At 38.9% G+C, this 16,765-nt stretch overlaps 3 protein-coding genes across 4 annotated transcripts; 2 read left to right on the forward strand and 1 right to left on the reverse strand.

Moving 5' to 3' along the window:
• Positions 1-391: 391 nt before the first annotated feature.
• Positions 392-3,369, forward strand: LOC135934084 (CD209 antigen-like protein E). 2 transcript variants are annotated; one of them, XM_065475596.1, is made up of 9 exons: positions 392-413; positions 538-678; positions 734-789; positions 857-2,411; positions 2,476-2,558; positions 2,615-2,645; positions 2,701-2,756; positions 2,814-2,928; positions 2,981-3,369. In XM_065475596.1, the coding sequence occupies exons 5-9, from the start codon at positions 2,484-2,486 to the stop codon at positions 3,229-3,231; spliced, it is 528 nt and encodes a 175-aa protein (XP_065331668.1). In that variant the 5' UTR covers positions 392-413; positions 538-678; positions 734-789; positions 857-2,411; positions 2,476-2,483; the 3' UTR covers positions 3,232-3,369. The 2 variants fall into 2 exon arrangements, with proteins under 2 accessions (XP_065331668.1, XP_065331670.1); XM_065475598.1 differs by having other exon boundaries at positions 857-2,558; positions 2,984-3,369.
• Positions 3,370-5,311: 1,942 nt separating this feature from the next.
• Positions 5,312-5,932, forward strand: LOC135943604 (uncharacterized). The gene has a single exon (XM_065490234.1). The coding sequence runs from the start codon at positions 5,312-5,314 to the stop codon at positions 5,930-5,932; it is 621 nt and encodes a 206-aa protein (XP_065346306.1).
• A 7,018-nt stretch (positions 5,933-12,950) lies between these two features.
• LOC135943612 (uncharacterized) lies at positions 12,951-13,388 on the reverse strand. Its single transcript, XM_065490247.1, has 2 exons — positions 13,340-13,388; positions 12,951-13,243 (listed from the first exon to the last, which is right to left on the reverse strand). The coding sequence occupies exons 1-2, from the start codon at positions 13,386-13,388 to the stop codon at positions 12,951-12,953; spliced, it is 342 nt and encodes a 113-aa protein (XP_065346319.1).
• Positions 13,389-16,765: the final 3,377 nt, after the last annotated feature.

Here is a 16,765-nt window from a genome sequence, read left to right on the forward strand (position 1 = left end):
ATTTATGTACATATGCTCTCTTTTTACAGCAGCAGCCACTTTAAACAGAGCACCCTATTTGACCCTTTCTTTTCCTTGGTATTTTTTTGGCACTGTCTGACATCTTTTAAATACAATCAAACAAGATGAATAGATGTTATAGACTTTTCTCTACCTTATTTCATATTTTCTAGACCATTGCTTTTTTCATTTAAATTTTTACTTTATTCGCAAAAAGGGCTTTTTTATTGTTGTTTTGGTTTATCGCAGCAGCCAAGGAGCCAAAAAGGCCGCAGATGCGATTTTTCGGGGAGCGTGTTTTGGCCCGAAGAACACGTGATTGCCATCTCGTGCACTTTGTATCTCTATATACGTATATAAAAGACGACGGAGATATTTTCTTTCATTCGCACTTGGCTCGACTTCTCCAAAGAGTAGGTCATGCAGTTCTCTCGCCTTTCTCACACACACCGCCAAAAAATACATAATCTTTGTCGATACAACGTAGAAAATTAATACATTTTCCGCTAATTTTGTTAAACCTTCGTTTAATTTTAGTATTTAGTAAAATGGCTAGTCGTGCCGTTCCCTGCCTTTGCCTCTTGGCCGTTTCGCTCTCGACGGCTGCCAATGTCATCCAGGACGTCGCTCAGGTCGCAGAGTCAGCCACTGAAAAGCCCAAGGGTGGCTATCCTGAAGGCGAGTAACCCTGCCGACCCTGACACGCCACGTTTGCCAATCATTATTTTTCTAGGCTGGAATTTGGTGACGCTGTCGGACAACGGAAAGAAATACTTTCCGAGAAGAAGGGTGAGCAGTCGACCCCGACTATTAATTAGTTCTAAATTTTATTTTATTTTTTATTTTAATTAAAAAGTGAGGGACTGGTGGGTGTCGCTGACGAACGACGGCCGCGCCAAAGACGAATTCAGGTGGCACGACGGCGAGCGAGTCGCCGTCAACAGCACCCTGTGGAACACGTTGGAGCTGGAGCCGGACCAGTACCTCGAGGGCAGTTCGTGCGCTTACATCAACACCGATTCCAGCGTCGGATTGTGGGACTACTACTGCATCGACTCGGACCCCAATTTCCTCTGCGAGTGCACCGCATTTGGCGCAATAATCAATTCATCTCGATTTTTTAAGTCTTAATTTTTTTTTTTGCTCTTTTTATCCCTGTCCGAGGACCGGAGGAGCGGGAAGGGCGCGCGCTGCACTAGCACGAATGCTGAAACCCGGGTCCCAATAACACCGCGAACGGATTGAATGGGCGCACCAGGCCGCACATTTCAGGGACCCAGCCCACTCAAGGGCCACTTGCCTCCGCACCCCGAGGACTGCATTGAAACGCTAGACATTTGAAATTGAAGAATTAATAATTGTATTGTAAACATTTGAACAAAATTTAAAACTAATATTTTTACTTCCTGAATCATTACAAAAACTATAGTAACTTACGTAACTTAACACAAGAACCGTGTATTGATTTGAGTATTCATGCCCTGTCGGCACCTGTTTTTGAGCAAAATAAGACGAGAAACATTTTCCAGTTTTACACACTGTTAAAAATGTATTACCATGAGCAAATTTTAAATTTTTATTAGTTTCCATTTTGCTCTATATAAATATTCCACATAAACTATTATCATTTAATACCTGCTGCACTTTAGGACAATATACTAAATTGATAATATGATGTTCTGCAAATTAATTCTCGACACGGCAGCTGCGTGGTTTCTAAATTTACACCAAGGTCATAGTACGTTTGTTTCGGTTTATCGCACACACCAGTCAAAAAGCACACGACATGTCAAAGGCCAGATCGGAAATATTGATTCGAGATTGTTTACTGTGTTGGTCCAAAATCAATTGAGAATTGCATCGAAAGAACGTAAAAAATGTTAAATTCGTCATCAGCATGACACTCGTCACATCTCACAATCAGTCGAGAGCGAGGAGTGAGAACGGTTCCGCGCGTCATTCTCAATTTGAGCCCGGCATAAAGATAACGAAATGCTGAAAACAAGGGATTGACAACACCCACCTTTGATGAATGCAATTCCGGCAAAGAAAAATATAAAAAGTTCAGGGGTAAACAGATTATTTTTAGGGACGTGTTCCTCGGGCCTTAAAATGCAGAACACGTCTCTTTTAAAGATGTCTTTCAACTTTTCCTAAAGATAATTTGAGCTCAAAAGTTTTTAGCGGTTTTATTGTTGGCAGTGAAAGATTTGGTAAAGAAAAGTATGTGAACTTAACCTCTGGAAAAAACGAGATAAACAAACAAGCCAAAAGCGACGAAGGGTCAAACATATATTTTTATTTAGGCCCTATCTTTATTATTCATTCCGAATCTTTTTTACTTGAACCGCTAGCGATAAAAAGGCAGAGAAGCCGACAAAAATCATCATTTTTCTTCTGCTGCTCTCTTGGTAACTCCTCATTGCCGTCTCGTATTTTTAAAATTAATAATCGATAAATTTAAAATTTCCACAGGTACGAAAATGCGGATTCTCTCAGTTGCTCTGTTTTTGGGAGTTGTGTCCGCAGATGCAGACACAAATCAGATTGTTTCACAGGTATGAATTAAATCAAAACACACTTTTATGTTTTATTTAAACAATCACTCTTGCAGCTGGCGAAAAAACTGCAGTGCGAACCAAATCGTAAGAAATAATTTAAATTCCAATCACCCGGCATAAATCTATTTTAAAAATTTAGCACTGAATTTGACCACTTTGGCAAACGGCAAGAAATACTTTTTCTCCGCTTTTGAAGTGGGTTTTTATTTTATTAACCTTAAACAGATCAAATTTCAATATAAAATTCGCCAGGTGGATTGGTACGAAGCGAGAAGGTTCTGCGAAAGCAACAAAATGCACCTGGCAGCACCGAAGACTGTGGAAGAACTCGCGCTTTTCTTCGAGGAAACCAAGAAGGTCACAAGCCGTGAGTTTAAATGTTCACCAGATAAACCCCAATTTATTATTATAATTAATAGCAGAAGCGTGCTGGTGGGTGTGGGCGATGGCGGCGTCGGCCGGGGGTCGCGAGTCGGGCGAGTTCTGGTGGGGCGACGGCGAGGTGCTGGCCGAAAACAGCGCCCTCTGGTCCGGCGGAGACCCGAACGACGCCAAAAAGGGCAAAAACGTGTGCGTCTACGTCAACAACCAGGCCAACGAGAAGCTCAGGGACTACAGCTGCGCAGAAATCCAACGCTTCATTTGCCAACTGCCTCAATACTGTTATTAAAATTTGTATAGCGTATAAAATAAATGTTTTATTTGCTACAATTAAAGATTGAAAATTGTTGCAACAACCTACAAGGTGCTTATTTTTGCTAGCCGACATTTCGTAGGAAATAAATCTAGAATTTAATTTAAATCTTAATTAAGAGTTTTTGCTTTATTAAATTTATTTCCTCCAACTGCTAAATACAGTATACTACAATTGATCATCCACCGATTAAATAATAAATAAAAAGCATTCCGTGTGTTGCCGGTTGCCACTTTCGCAGGCGTTTTATTATCATGCTCTGCTCATCTCTGTCATACGCTGACTCAATTGAGCCGCCATCGACCATCGACTGCTCGGCGCACGGCAAAGTCGAGTGCATAGCTGCATAATTAAGTATCATCCTTAATCATCTCAACTAAGAGGCAAAATTCATTATTAGTCTTCCCTTTCTCTTACATTCTGATCTGATTTTGATTGGCTTTTAACTCTTGAAGACGCCCTTTTTAATTGCTCTGCGCATTCTTAACGAAAACATATTTCCTCCACATTTTATTTTTAGATATTTCCTTTCAAATGCTCACATCAGGAATTTTTAAAGATCTGAGCTGGTTGCTGCTTTTGTTTGTGAGGAAGTTTGAAAATATAGTACACTGTGTCGCGTGAGTTTGCCGGTGCGGCGAGCGTCGCGTGAGGCGTGTTTAGAATTCGGGACGTCCGTCCAAAGTCGGTGCGCCGTCAGCGGCGGACGCGGATTCGAGAGATTGGAGACGGGCCACGGCAGGCAGGCAGGCAGGCAGGACAGGAATATGGGTCGGCCGGCCGCAGTCGGTGGCTCGGCGGCCCGGCGGCGCCTCATTGTCAGTTCGCACTGCGATTTCTCCGTAAGCAGAGCAAATCTTTGTGAGCGGCAGTGCCAGTGCAAATTCCTTCTAATTGTAGGGCGCACGCCGTTTTCTATCTTAGACGATTTCTCGTTACGCGCACGCTCCCAATTGGGATAAATTATCATGTCACGACAGCCACGCAACACGCTCTACACGCAATCCTTTACTTAAATCTCAATCTTCTGTATAGAAAATTGTGCAAAATGGCAGCAACCTGCGGCTTTTTAGAAATATGGCCAGGCCCGTGTACTTCAGCCGAGTGCTCGCATTTTGGTGACATTTTGCGAAATTGTCGGATCGCGCCTAACTAGCTCTCGCGGTGAGCAAGTGTCGCGCACAATCTGCATTCGGGGCCGACTCTCTTCTGCGTCACTTCTGCGTGGACAGAACAATTTTCACGAATCGCAATCGTCGTCTCGGTTCGATTCGAGTGCGGAAAAGGTCAGGAAATGGGGTTGCCCTTTGGACGCAGCCGTGCACTGGCGCAGAGGTCTCGCTTAGCGCAAAATGCTGGCGCGGGCGGGTGGTAACCATTTTGCATTGCATGAGCTGGCGAAATCCGAAGTGCGCGCTCCAAAATGATGCATTTTGCTACACAACGCTACTTTCCGTTTTCAACGAGAACCATTTATGAAACGTTCCCACCAATTATTGAACGGCTTTCCAACTCCTCTCGTTCCAATTGTTTTTTCGTTCCACAGAACAAATTTAATCGAAAATATTCATCATTGCGGACCCTTGATGAATCATTTTTAACTCAAACTTTCGCAGTCACTGCAAATTAATATTTTCAAGATGAAAATGCATATAATTTGCTTTAATCTGTCACTTTTACATTAATTTGCGTCGTCTGACGTGAAATTAACTCGAGTGGAAACACGATATTTTCTCGGTTCGCGAAAGAGGAAAGCGACTACGCACGTTTTCGGGGCAATTAAGAAATATAAGTGTGTGCGTCCCACGCGAGCAGCAGCAGGCAGCCGCTCTTTTCGCATTTTCATAATTAACCGCCCGTTCAAATTCACAAAAAGTTTAATTAAATTGCATCTGGCACGAAACGCCAATAAATGGCCTTTACTGCTCCTCTGTTTTTTGTATCTTTTTAATCAAATGCAAATTTGGTCCGTTTTCCCTCGTTAAGACGCAGTCGCGTTTTCCCTCCGACGCCGCCTCCAACGTCGCCGCCGCCTCCGACGATGCTGTCTCCGACGATGCCGCCTCCGACGATGCCGCCTCCGACGATGCCGCCTCCGACGATGCCGCCTCCGACGTCGCCGCCTCCGACGTCGCCGCCTCCGACGTCGCCGCCTCCGACGTCGCCGCCTCCGACGATGCCGCCTCCAACGTCGCCGCCTCCGACTTCGCCGCCTCCGACGTCGCCGCCTCGGCCGCCTCCGACGCCGCCGCCTCCGACGCCGCCGCCTCCGACGCCGCCGCCTCCGACGCCGCCGCCTCCGACGTCGCCGCCGCTTCAGTCACCGCCACCTCCGCCCCTTACTGCTCCCTCCGCCGCCACGGCCATCACCAGCCGCTACGAATTCGTCGGCGACGCGCTCGACAGCTGCTCAGCCGCGTCCGACCTTGTTCCCTCGTTGATCTGCTCGGTCCACCTCCAGGGTCTTCCGGTCCGTCTTCGTTGCTCCTGTTCCTCCTTCAGTCCGCCAGTCCTCCACCTCCAGGCCGGTCCAGTCCCTCGCGTCCTCCAAGTCCTCCAGATCCAGATCCATTCTGGCCTATGGGAAAGCAGCTCCTTTTATTCATTTAGCCCGACATCTTCATCTAGTTCACAAATCGATTCAAACAATCATAAAAATTACAACAAGTTAGAATAAATTGTTCATTCCATTCAAATTCGCTTCAAAAAAATTTTAAAACAAAGAACATCTTGCTAAATTTTATTATAAAGTAAAGAAATTTAAATTAAAATTTTTTTAATTCCGTAAAATAATTAAAATCCATAGCTGTTAATAATTTACGAACTAAATAATAAAGCGAACAAAAAAAATATTTATCCAATTGTAATAACCATTTGAACAATTAAATTTCTTTTGAATTCAATTAATTTAAATTCTGAGGCTTAATGAATAGTTTTCTGAAATCAAATAAATGAATAAAATATTTTCAATATGATTATCAATAGATAAAAAAATTCATTAATATTTTAAAATATTTTCAAATAAAATGTTTATTGTTAATATTAATTCGAAAAAATTAGAATCCTGTTGAAATGTTTTTCAGTGTTTCTGTTAAGTGCAATTTCAGTTTATTAACCCTTTGCCGTAATCGCACTAAAAGCGCTCTGTCACTTTAATTTATTTTGAATATCTTATTTCATCTTAAATCTCCGGGTGACACTTTATTACCTTAGGCGAAATTACGTTCGTCTCCATTTTGAAATCTCAAAGTTATTAAAACAAGATTAATTATAACGTCAAAAACACATCTGCGCTCAAGAGGAGATTGAGAAGAGTCTATAGCGATTGATAGATTTTGAAATTTTGGTTTTTAAATCCCGAGATTAAGAATTTTAAAAATCACAAAATGTTAAAAAGATTTCTTTTTTTTGCGCGTTTTTTTTAAACTTTGAACCTACAAATCTCATGTTCTGAGCATCTCAATTACCAAATCTAACTACCGTTGGACTCTTCTCAATCTCCTCTGACCAGTTGGAGGGAAAAAAGGTGCTTAAACTCACCCCCGTTCATCCAAAATGCCACAATTTTAATAATAAGCGACCGCCGTTCCTGTCGCCGCTCCTTGTTTTGCTTCTTTCGAAAATTTGCTTGATAGTTAGAAAATAATATTTAAAATGTGTTAATAGAGTTGGAACACATGACTTTAATCCAGCATTTTCCTTAAAATTTTAAAACTTCAAGTTCGGCTAATTTCAGTATTCTAATTTTTATTATTTCGATTTTAAAGCATGAAAATTTGTTCAAATTTGCTAGAAACTAAGAAATTAATATTTAGAAAGCGTAAATAAAGTTTGCAAGCATGACTTTAATCCAGTAATTGCCCTAACAATTTTAAATTTTCGAGTTCAGCCGATTTCAAAATTGTAATTTTTAATATTTTGTTTTAGGAGCATGCAAATTGGTTCAAATTTGCTGGAAAGTTAGAAAAAAATATAAGAAATAATTTAATAAAGTTCGCAAGCATGACTTTAATCCAGTAATTGCCCAAAGAATTTTATAATTTCGAGTTCGGCCGATTTCAAAATTCTAATTTTTAATATTTTTATTTTGGAGCACGCAAATTGGTTCAAATTTGATCGAAAGTTAGAAATTAATATAAGAAATAATTTAATAAAGTTCGCAAGCATGACTCTAATCCAGTAATTGCCCAAAGAATTTTAAATTTTCGAGTTCGGCCGATTTCAAAATTCCAATTTTTAATATTTTTATTTTGGAGCACGCAAATTGGTTCAAATTTGATCGAAAGTTAGAAATTAATATAAGAAATAATTTAATAAAGTTCGCAAGCATGACTCTAATCCAGTAATTGCCCTAAGAATTTTAACATTTCGAGTTCGGCAGATTTCAAAATTCTAATTTTTAATATTTTTATTTTGGAGCACGCAAATTGGTTCAAATTTGATCGAAAGTTAGAAATTAATATTTAAAATATTTTAATAGAGTTTGCAAGCATGACTCTAATCCAGTAATTGCCCCAAGAATTTTAAATTTTCGAGTTCGGCCAATTTTAAAATTCTAATTTTGTATATTTTTATTTTGGTGCACGCAAATTGGTTCAAATTTGTTGGAAAGTTAGAAATAATAATTTAAAATAATTTAATAGAGTTTGCAAGCATGACTCTAATCCAGTAATTGCCCTAAGAATTTTATTTTTTTGAGTTCGGCCGATTTCTAAATTCTAATTTTTAATATTTTTATTTTGGAGCTCGCAAATTGGTTCAAATTTGTTGGAAAGTTAGAAATTAATATTTAAAATAATTTAAAAGAGTTTGTAAGCATGTCTCTAATCCAGTAATTGCCCTAAGAATTTTATTTTTTTGAGTTCGGCCGATTTCTAAATTCTAATTTTTAATATTTTTATTTTGGAGCACGCCAATTGGTTCAAATTTGCTGGAAAGTCAGGAATTAATATTTAAAATAGTTTAATAGAGTTTGCAAGCATGATTTGTATCCAGTTATTGTCCCAAGAATTTCAAATTTTCGTGTTCGGCCGATTTCAAAATTCCAATTTTTAATATTTTTATTTTGGAGCACGCAAATTGGTTCAAATTTGCTGGAAAGTTAGAAATTCATATAAGAAATAATTTAATAATGTTTGCAAGCATGATTCTAATCCAGTAATTGCCCTAAGAATTTTAAATTTTTGAGTTCGGCCGATTTCTAAATTCTAATTTTTAATATTTTTATTTTGGAGCACGCCAATTGGTTAAAATTTGTTGGAAAGTTAGAAATAATAATTTAAAATAATTTAATAGAGTTTGCAAGCATGACTCTAATCCAGTAATTGCCCCAAGAATTTTAAATTTTCGAGTTCGGCCGATTTCAAAATTCCAATTTTTAATATTATTAATTTGGAGCACGCCAATTGGTTCAAATTTGCTGGAAAGTTAGAAATTAATATTTAAAATAATTTAATAGAGTTTGCAAGCATGACTTTAATCCAGTAATTGCCCTAACAATTTTAAATTTTCGAGTTCGGCCGATTTCAAAATTCTAATTTTTAATATTTTTAATTTGGAGCACGCCAATTGGTTCAAATTTGCTGGAAAGTTAGAAATTAATATTTAAAATAATTTAATAGAGTTTGCAAGCATGACTTTAATCCAGTAATTGCCCCAAGAATTTTAAATTTTCGTGTTCGGCCGATTTCAAAATTCTAATTTTTAATATTTTTAATTTGGAGCACGCAAATTGGTTCAAATTTGATGGAAAGTTATAAATTAATATAAGAAATAATTTAATAAAGTTCGCAAGCATGACTCTAATCCAGTAATTGCCCCAAGAATTTTAAACTTTCGAGTTCGGCCGATTTCAAAATTCTAATTTTTAATATTTTTAATTTGGAGCACGCCAATTGGTTCAAATTTGCTGGAAAGTTAGAAATTAATATTTAAAATAATTTAATAGAGTTTGCAAGCATGACTTTAATCCAGTAATTGCCCCAAGAATTTTAAATTTTCGTGTTCGGCCGATTTCAAAATTCTAATTTTTAATATTTTTAATTTGGAGCACGCAAATTGGTTCAAATTTGATGGAAAGTTATAAATTAATATAAGAAATAATTTAATAAAGTTCGCAAGCATGACTCTAATCCAGTAATTGCCCCAAGAATTTTAAACTTTCGAGTTCGGCAAATTTTAAAATTCTAATTTTGAATATTTTTATTTTGGTGCACGCAAATTGGTTCAAATTTGTTGGAAAGTTAGAAATTAATATCTAAAATAATTTAATAGAGTTTGTAAGCATGTCTCTAATCCAGTAATTGCCCTAAGAATTTTATTTTTTCGAGTTCGGCCGATTTCTAAATTCTAATTTTTAATATTTTTATTTTGGCGCTCGCTAATTGGTTCAAATTTGTTGGAAAGTAAGAAATTAATATTTAGAATAATTTAATAGAGTTTGCAAGCATGACTCTAATCCAGTAATTGCCCTAAGAATTTTATTTTTTCGAGTTCGGCTGATTTCTAAATTCTAATTTTTAATATTTTTATTTTGGAGCACGCAAATTGGTTCAAATTTGTTTGAAAGTTAGAAATTAATATCTAAAATAATTTAATAGAGTTTGCAAGCATGACTCTAATCCAGTAATTGCCCTAAGAATTTTAAATTTTCGAGTTCGGCCGATTTCAAAATTCTAATTTTTAATATTTTTATTTTAGGGCACGCAAATTGGTTCAAATTTGTTGGAAAGTTAGAAATAATAATTTAAAATAATTTAATAGAGTTTGCAAGCATGACTCTAATCCAGTAATTGCCCCAAGAATTTTAAATTTTCGAGTTCGGCCGATTTCTAAATTCTAATTTTTAATATTTTTATTTTGGAGCACGCAAATTGGTTCAAATTTGCTGGAAAGTCAGGAATTAATATTTAAAATAGTTTAATAGAGTTTGCAAGCATGATTTGTATCCAGTAATTGCCCTAAGAATTTTAAATTTTCGAGTTCGGCTGATTTCAAAATTCTAATTTTTAATATTTTTATTTTGGAGCACGCAAATTGGTTCAAATTTGTTTGAAGGTTAGAAATGAATATAAGGAATAATTTAATAGTGTTTGCAGTGCGTGGGAACTGCATTTGCCGAGCCCTCTGCCTGGGACCGGGAGTGCAAAACGAGGCCCGACTGTCAAACGCGCCAGAGTGCGTGCGTGTCGCAACATGCAAAACCGCAAGCCCTTTGAAGCCGCCGCCGACCAGCATTACGGCGCCGGCCGGAGCCAATATTGCATTATTAACCATTCCAACGGTTACTAATCACGATCTTTTAATTTGGTAGAACTAAAATTTGTCTGGATGAGTGCTGTTAAAATTTTCAGCAATAATTTATTCAAGCGGGGTGAGCTCTATTGAGAAATCATGTGTTTCATCGCCTTTTACAGAATTTATAGCTCATAATTTGTACACCGTTGGAAAACGACGAGAAATTGGAAATTTTTTTTCACTTTGGTCTAGATTTTATTGTAATACATTTTGTGGAGTTAAATTTTTTCTAGATTCCAAAAACAATAAATTCAGTGGACTGCTATAGCTACGGCCAAAAATAATAATTACGGTTGCTATGATCATTGATGTCCTGTAAATATCCATTCAATGATCAATTCCACCGGCGCTGTTCACTGACATTGAACTCATTATTAAAAATCAAATTCGGTGCATAAATTGCAAAAGAAAAAGAAATTAATTTTGGCGCAGGCTAAACGCTTGCTTTACAAATGTCCTTTTCTGACTTTATTTGCAAGGCAGCGATTTTGAGATCCAATTGGCGCAGCATGGCTTTTCGTCGGCTCGTGTTTCAATCACTCAGTTGTATATTTATATCGACAGCGAACGCTGATATGGCGCTGTCAAGGCCCTGTTCATTTTTAGGAAATCCGAGCGCCCAACCTCGCGCTATGGCCCAATTTCACGAGCAAAAAATATCTTTGCCGTAATTTATATTTCTCACATCTGTTTTATTTTTGTAAATTACCGACCGTCCATCAATAAAACCTGTAGTTTAAGTACAAAAAGATGCTTCCTCGCAATCACCGCATTAGCCTATTTTTACTCTTCCTCTAAATTACACTTTATTGCAAAGCGTATGTGCGGTATAACGGACGAAGCGGAGCGGAGAGGAGCCATCGAGAGCATGTGCGCGCGCGGTGGGCATGGCGTATCAGCCATTTTTATCGGCTCGTCGTGTCTCTGCTGCATTATGCCAATGGGCGCCGATGGCCGAGGCCGGAGGAGCGATTTGTCACGCAGAGCGGCAAGCCCCGGCGCCACTTTTTGCCCCAAAGAGGCCTATTTAAATGGAAATTCGCTCGCCCGCCCGCCGGCCGCATCATCAGGTTTCACGCGTGCCCTACACCTGCGCGCCGGCCGGCCGCCGATTTAATTTGGCTTTCGCAAAAAGGCGTGTGCCGACGACTGGTAATGCCGGCAGATGCGCTCCCTCGGGGCTGTCGCACACAATTTCACTTTGAATTCATCACGTTCATTGTGTCGCGCGCTACCGATCCCTTTCATTCCATTTAATCTGCGTTGCTTTAATCAATTCGGGCAGATTTTAGTTTGGAAAATTTCAACAGTAAGTCTGCAGCTGATCTCTCTTATGTCGATATTCGCAGTTGTGACTTATCCTAGTGAGCAGTCAGACATAATATAATAGTAATATAAAACGTTGTTTAGTTAATTGGCTTGAGATTGGATCAGACACGTAATTATTCGAGAAGAGAATAAATTATTTTAATTTTTGTATTACTCTTTGAATTTGTCAAAACACTGGGTGTTCGCCGCATCCTCAAACAATTGCGTAAGAACGCCGCGAATGCCCACATCGGACGCGTCAGTTGTAGTAATTCAAAAATTAAAATAAATTATTCTCTTTTCGAAGAATTACGTGTCTGATCTTTATTTATGCGAACGATGGCCAAAATAATAAAAGCACTCATGATTGTCATATTAATTAAACTAAATTAACGTAGAGCTTAACAGGCAAACAAAGTAAAGTATTAATTAAATATTAAAAACTTTGCGATTACAAATAAATGTATTTTAAAACCAATAATTTTTAACTAATGAATTACAATGTCGCATTTATAAATTTGAGCTATCTTAGTTTTCAAAAATGAGTTAGAAAAATAAAAAACTTGTATCGCCATAAAAGATATGTTTGTTCATTAACAGTGGCGAAAATTTCGTGCAGCTTGACATCCTAAGAGATTAAAAGAAAAATCGCTGGTTAGAGGATGGTAAAACGGCGTTGATACATTCAGCAAACAAGACTTTCCTTAATTCTGTTTGCAATTCTCCATAGACGCAAATCGCATCGCTGCCTGGCAAACGCGACCGACTTTAAAGCGAGCAACGAAATAAAGGAATGCTTTTGTTCAGGCCAAGTTCTATAAGAGCGACGTCGTCGTCGGATCGCAAATTGCGCGAAAAAATTAGCTGGGCATCGCAGGCGGGGGCCACGCGAAACCAGACAGAAGAAACAAAGTCGTCTGGTGCGCGCGCGATTAATGCGTCGAGATAAGCGGTCGTGTCTGCGCGGCTCGGCCGTTGAGCACCTGCTCCCGCCATTGGAAAATCGCCCCTCGGCCGACAGAGGCCAAGTGTGACACGGGTCCATTCACTCGCCTCTTTCGTCCTTTCGCCAAACGCAAAAGCCGAATCAATTAATCGCCGCCGCCACCATCGCAACCGCCACCGCCGCCACCACCGAAACCGCCGCACCCTCCGCCGCCGTCATCTCCTCCGCCGCCGCCACCGCCATCTCCGCCGACTAGGACGCCGCCGAAACCGTCGCACCATCCGCCGCCGCCGAAACCGCCGCAACCTCCGCCGCCTCCACTTCTCCCTCCGCCGCCACCACCGCTCCCTCCGCCTCCGCTTCCAACGCCGCCGCCGCCTCCACCGCCGCCACGCTCGACGGCTGCTCGGCGGCGTCCGACCTGGTCTTCGCCAGAGCCTGCTGCGCCTCGTTGATCCGCTCCGTCCGTCTCCGGGGTCTTCGGGTCGGTCTCTTCGCTGCTCCTGTCCTTCCTTCAGTCCGCCAGTCCTCCACCTCCAGTCCAGTCCCTCGCGTCCTCCAAGTCCTGCAGATTCAGATCCATTCTAGCCTATGGGAAAGCAGCTCCTTTTATTCATTTAGCCCGACATCTTCATCTATTTCACAAATCTTCTCAACAAATCATAACAATTACGCTAAATTAAATAAAATTTTTCATTCCATTCAAATTCGCTTTAAAAATTTTAATTAACAAAGAAAACCTGTTAAATTTTATTATTCAATAAAGAAATTCAAATTAAAAAATGTGTAAATGTCGATTAATAAATTTAAATCAATAGCTGTTAATTATATAGAAACTAACCATTAAATCGTTGAAAAAATATTTATACATTGCTCATAACCATTTGAAATAATTAAATTTATTAGAATTCAATATATATTTAAATTCTAAGGCATGATTATTATTTAGCTAAAATTAAATAAATAAAAATAAATGTGTTCTACATTAATGTTAATTTAAAAAAAAATTATTAAAATTAAATTATCTCTAAATAAATGTTGAATGTTAATATTAATTAGAAATAAGATAATCCTGTTGAAACATTTTTCGGAGTTTCTTATGAGAGCAATATTTTATTAGCTCTTCGCCATAATTGCATAAAAATGTTCTTTGGCATCACTTATAATTTTTTCTGGGACTGTTTTCATCCGAAACTCAAAATTTAAAATTTTATTACTCAGGTGAAATTACATTTGTCTCCATGTTGAAAGCTCCAAATTGTTTGGACAATATTAATTACAACGCCAAAACACACCACTAAGCTGTGCTCCAAAGGAAATTCAGAGCAGTTTAGCGGTCGACAGTTTTTTAAATTATGATTGTTAATATCTGAAGTTGCCAAAATCACGAAAACTGCACAATTGCTTGATTTTCGCGCGTTTTATTAACTTTATACTTCCAAATCTCGGGTTCTGGGTATCAGAATTGCAGAAACCAGCCACCGTTGCACTCGCCTCGACCACCTTTAAGTAGCTGAAGGATTAAGTGGTGTGTGTGCTCTCCATCCACAAGTTGTCATACAGCATTAAAGATGCAACAGTGAGCGGTAGTCGCTTATTAACGATATTGAAGCGATGGGGTTGAAAGGGGATGAGCGTTAGCATCTCCTTAACCCTTCTGCTGCTCAGGGGAGATTGAGGCGAGTCCATTGGTAGGTATATTTTGCAATTGAAATGCTCAGAACCCGAGATTTGGAGGTTCAAAGTTACGAAAAACGCGAGAAAGAAATCCATTTTTTCATTTTTGGGGATTTTAGCAATTCCTAATTTCAGGTTTTAACAATCAGAATTTCAAAATCTATCCACTGCTAGACTGTTCTCAATCTCCTCTGGACTACAGATGGGTTTTAGACGTTGTTATTAATATTGTTTTGATAATCTGGAGCTTTCAAAATGGAGACAAACGTATTTTAGCCTAGGTAATAAAATTATTTAACTTTAGTTTCGGATGAAAGTTGATGATGCAAAAATTTAAAATGGTACCGTAGAGCACTTTTGGTGGTTAGTAAAATAAAAATTGCGCTTAAAATTAATAAATTAATAAAGGATTTCAAATTTTCATAATATTAGTTATAGCAAACATATTATATTTAAAGATTTATTTGGTATATTAATGAATTTTTTATCTATTAATATTAATATTGAACATTTATGTTTTCATTTATTAAATTTAAGCTGAATAATATGGATGTATTAGGATTTAAATTGATTGAATTGAAAGAAAATTACATTGTTTTAAATGGTTATGAGAATTACATAAATAATTTTTGGTTCTAATTAATGTTTAGTTCCGAATAAATTTACTGGATTTAATTTAATTTAATTATATTCGATTTTATTACTGCTTTTTTTATTATTTTTATTATTTATTTCAATTTAACCGCAATTTCTTTGAAATAATTTCTAAGAGTTTGAATGTAAAGGTAAAATTCTTGTTTTGCAACGTAATTTTTTTGTATTGTTTAATGGATTGGTGAACTAGATTAAGATATTAAATTAATAAATGGAGCTGCTTTCTTGTATGCTGGCATGGATCTGGAGGACTTGGACCACGAGACGAGGGACTGGAGAGGATCGCAGAGGTGACCTGGAGGACGAGTTTTGGATTAGAAGGAATGAGTGGAGCAGCCAGCTTCTTCGGAAAGAAGCTGGAGCAGCGGCAGCACGCGACGGAGCAGCCTGGCCGAGATGAGCGCCCTGGCGAAGGCCAGGTGGGTCGCCGTGGAGCAGCCGGTCGGCTGAAGGAGCTCGGGAATCACAGCGAGCACGTTGCAGTGCGGCAGAGCGAGGAGCGGAGGCGGAGCGGCAGCTGGAGGCGGAGCTGAGCGAGCGAGGTGGCGAGCAGCATCACCTGCAACTCGCGCCCTGCTCGTCCAACTGCTCCACGCGAAGATCGCTTGCTTGTTAGCTGGAGCGATGCGCCCTCAAGACCACAATGCCCCGAGCAAGTCGGCAAGCAGGACGAGGATGAAGGTGCAGCAGCTGGCGAAGGCGCGCGCAAGGACTGCGAATCGCCACATGGTGCCGTGTAACTGGACCTGTTAACCTGCTAGCTCCTTGATCTGTTCGACAAGAAGAGCCAGGATTAGCTGCGAGTGCAGCCGGAGGCAGTTGGCAAAAAAGATATTAAAATAATTGGGATGACATAATTTTTATCTCGAGGTTAATTTTAAATAATTTGTTTTGTTAAAATTACAGTCCAGCCGTCGAGATATTCTTTGTCGGTTGGCACAAATGCGTTTTTTTGGCGACTCGCACTTATTGTTAGCACTTGGCACTCTGCTGGCAGCTAGTAAGGAGAGTAGATTCAGTGCAATTAGCGTTCACTCGCGCGCTGCTCAATTACTTTGCGTGCTCTCAGAGCTGTCAATTTGCCGCCACACCGTGTCTCATGTAAATTACTTACTCCTGGAGACGCTCAATTTGTTACGAAACACTTTATCATAAAAAGAGTAGGAGTTTAATGTAAAGAAATAAATGTATTTAAATATGCGAGGAAAGAAAAGGCTTGTCGGGGCAATTAAGTATATAATAAGTGCGTGTGCGTGCCACGTGTGCAGCAGCAGCAGCAAACAGCTGCTCTTTTCGCATTTTCATAATTAATAAGGTGTCCTTCCGCCCGTCCAAATTCACAAACAGCTTAATTAAATTGCATCTAGCATGACAAACCAATAAATAGCCTTTCATTACTGCTCCTCTGTTTTTTTAATCTTTTTAATCAAATGCAAATGTGGTCCGTTTTCCCTCGTTAAGAGCGTCCAGCATCCGTATTTTTGCGAATTATTTAAATTATTTCTCAAGATTTAAATTTATTTTTGTTTTTAATTCAAATGAACAGCAAAATAAATCTGGGTTTGAACGTTGAAAGGGCTTTTCAATTAATTTTGATTTTATCTGCAAGTGGTCATGCACTGGTGTCAC

This window comes from Cloeon dipterum, chromosome 1 (assembly GCF_949628265.1).
Source record: "Cloeon dipterum chromosome 1, ieCloDipt1.1, whole genome shotgun sequence".
NCBI lineage: Eukaryota > Metazoa > Arthropoda > Insecta > Ephemeroptera > Baetidae > Cloeon > Cloeon dipterum.

Coding starts and splice junctions, on each gene's coding strand:
- LOC135934084 (XM_065475596.1), top strand. CDS start 2,484: ATGCGGATTCTCTCAGTTGCTCTGTTTTTGGGAGTTGTGTCCGCAGAT. Junction 2,646..2,700: donor ACTGCAGTGCGAACCAAATC/GTAAGAAATAAT, acceptor TTAAAAATTTAG/CACTGAATTTGACCACTTTG. Junction 2,929..2,980: donor AACCAAGAAGGTCACAAGCC/GTGAGTTTAAAT, acceptor TATAATTAATAG/CAGAAGCGTGCTGGTGGGTG.
- LOC135943604 (XM_065490234.1), top strand. CDS start 5,312: ATGCCGCCTCCGACGATGCCGCCTCCGACGATGCCGCCTCCGACGATG.
- LOC135943612 (XM_065490247.1), bottom strand. CDS start 13,388: ATGGATCTGAATCTGCAGGACTTGGAGGACGCGAGGGACTGGACTGGA. Junction 13,244..13,339: donor CGCGAGGGACTGGACTGGAG/GTGGAGGACTGG, acceptor GAGGCGCAGCAG/GCTCTGGCGAAGACCAGGTC.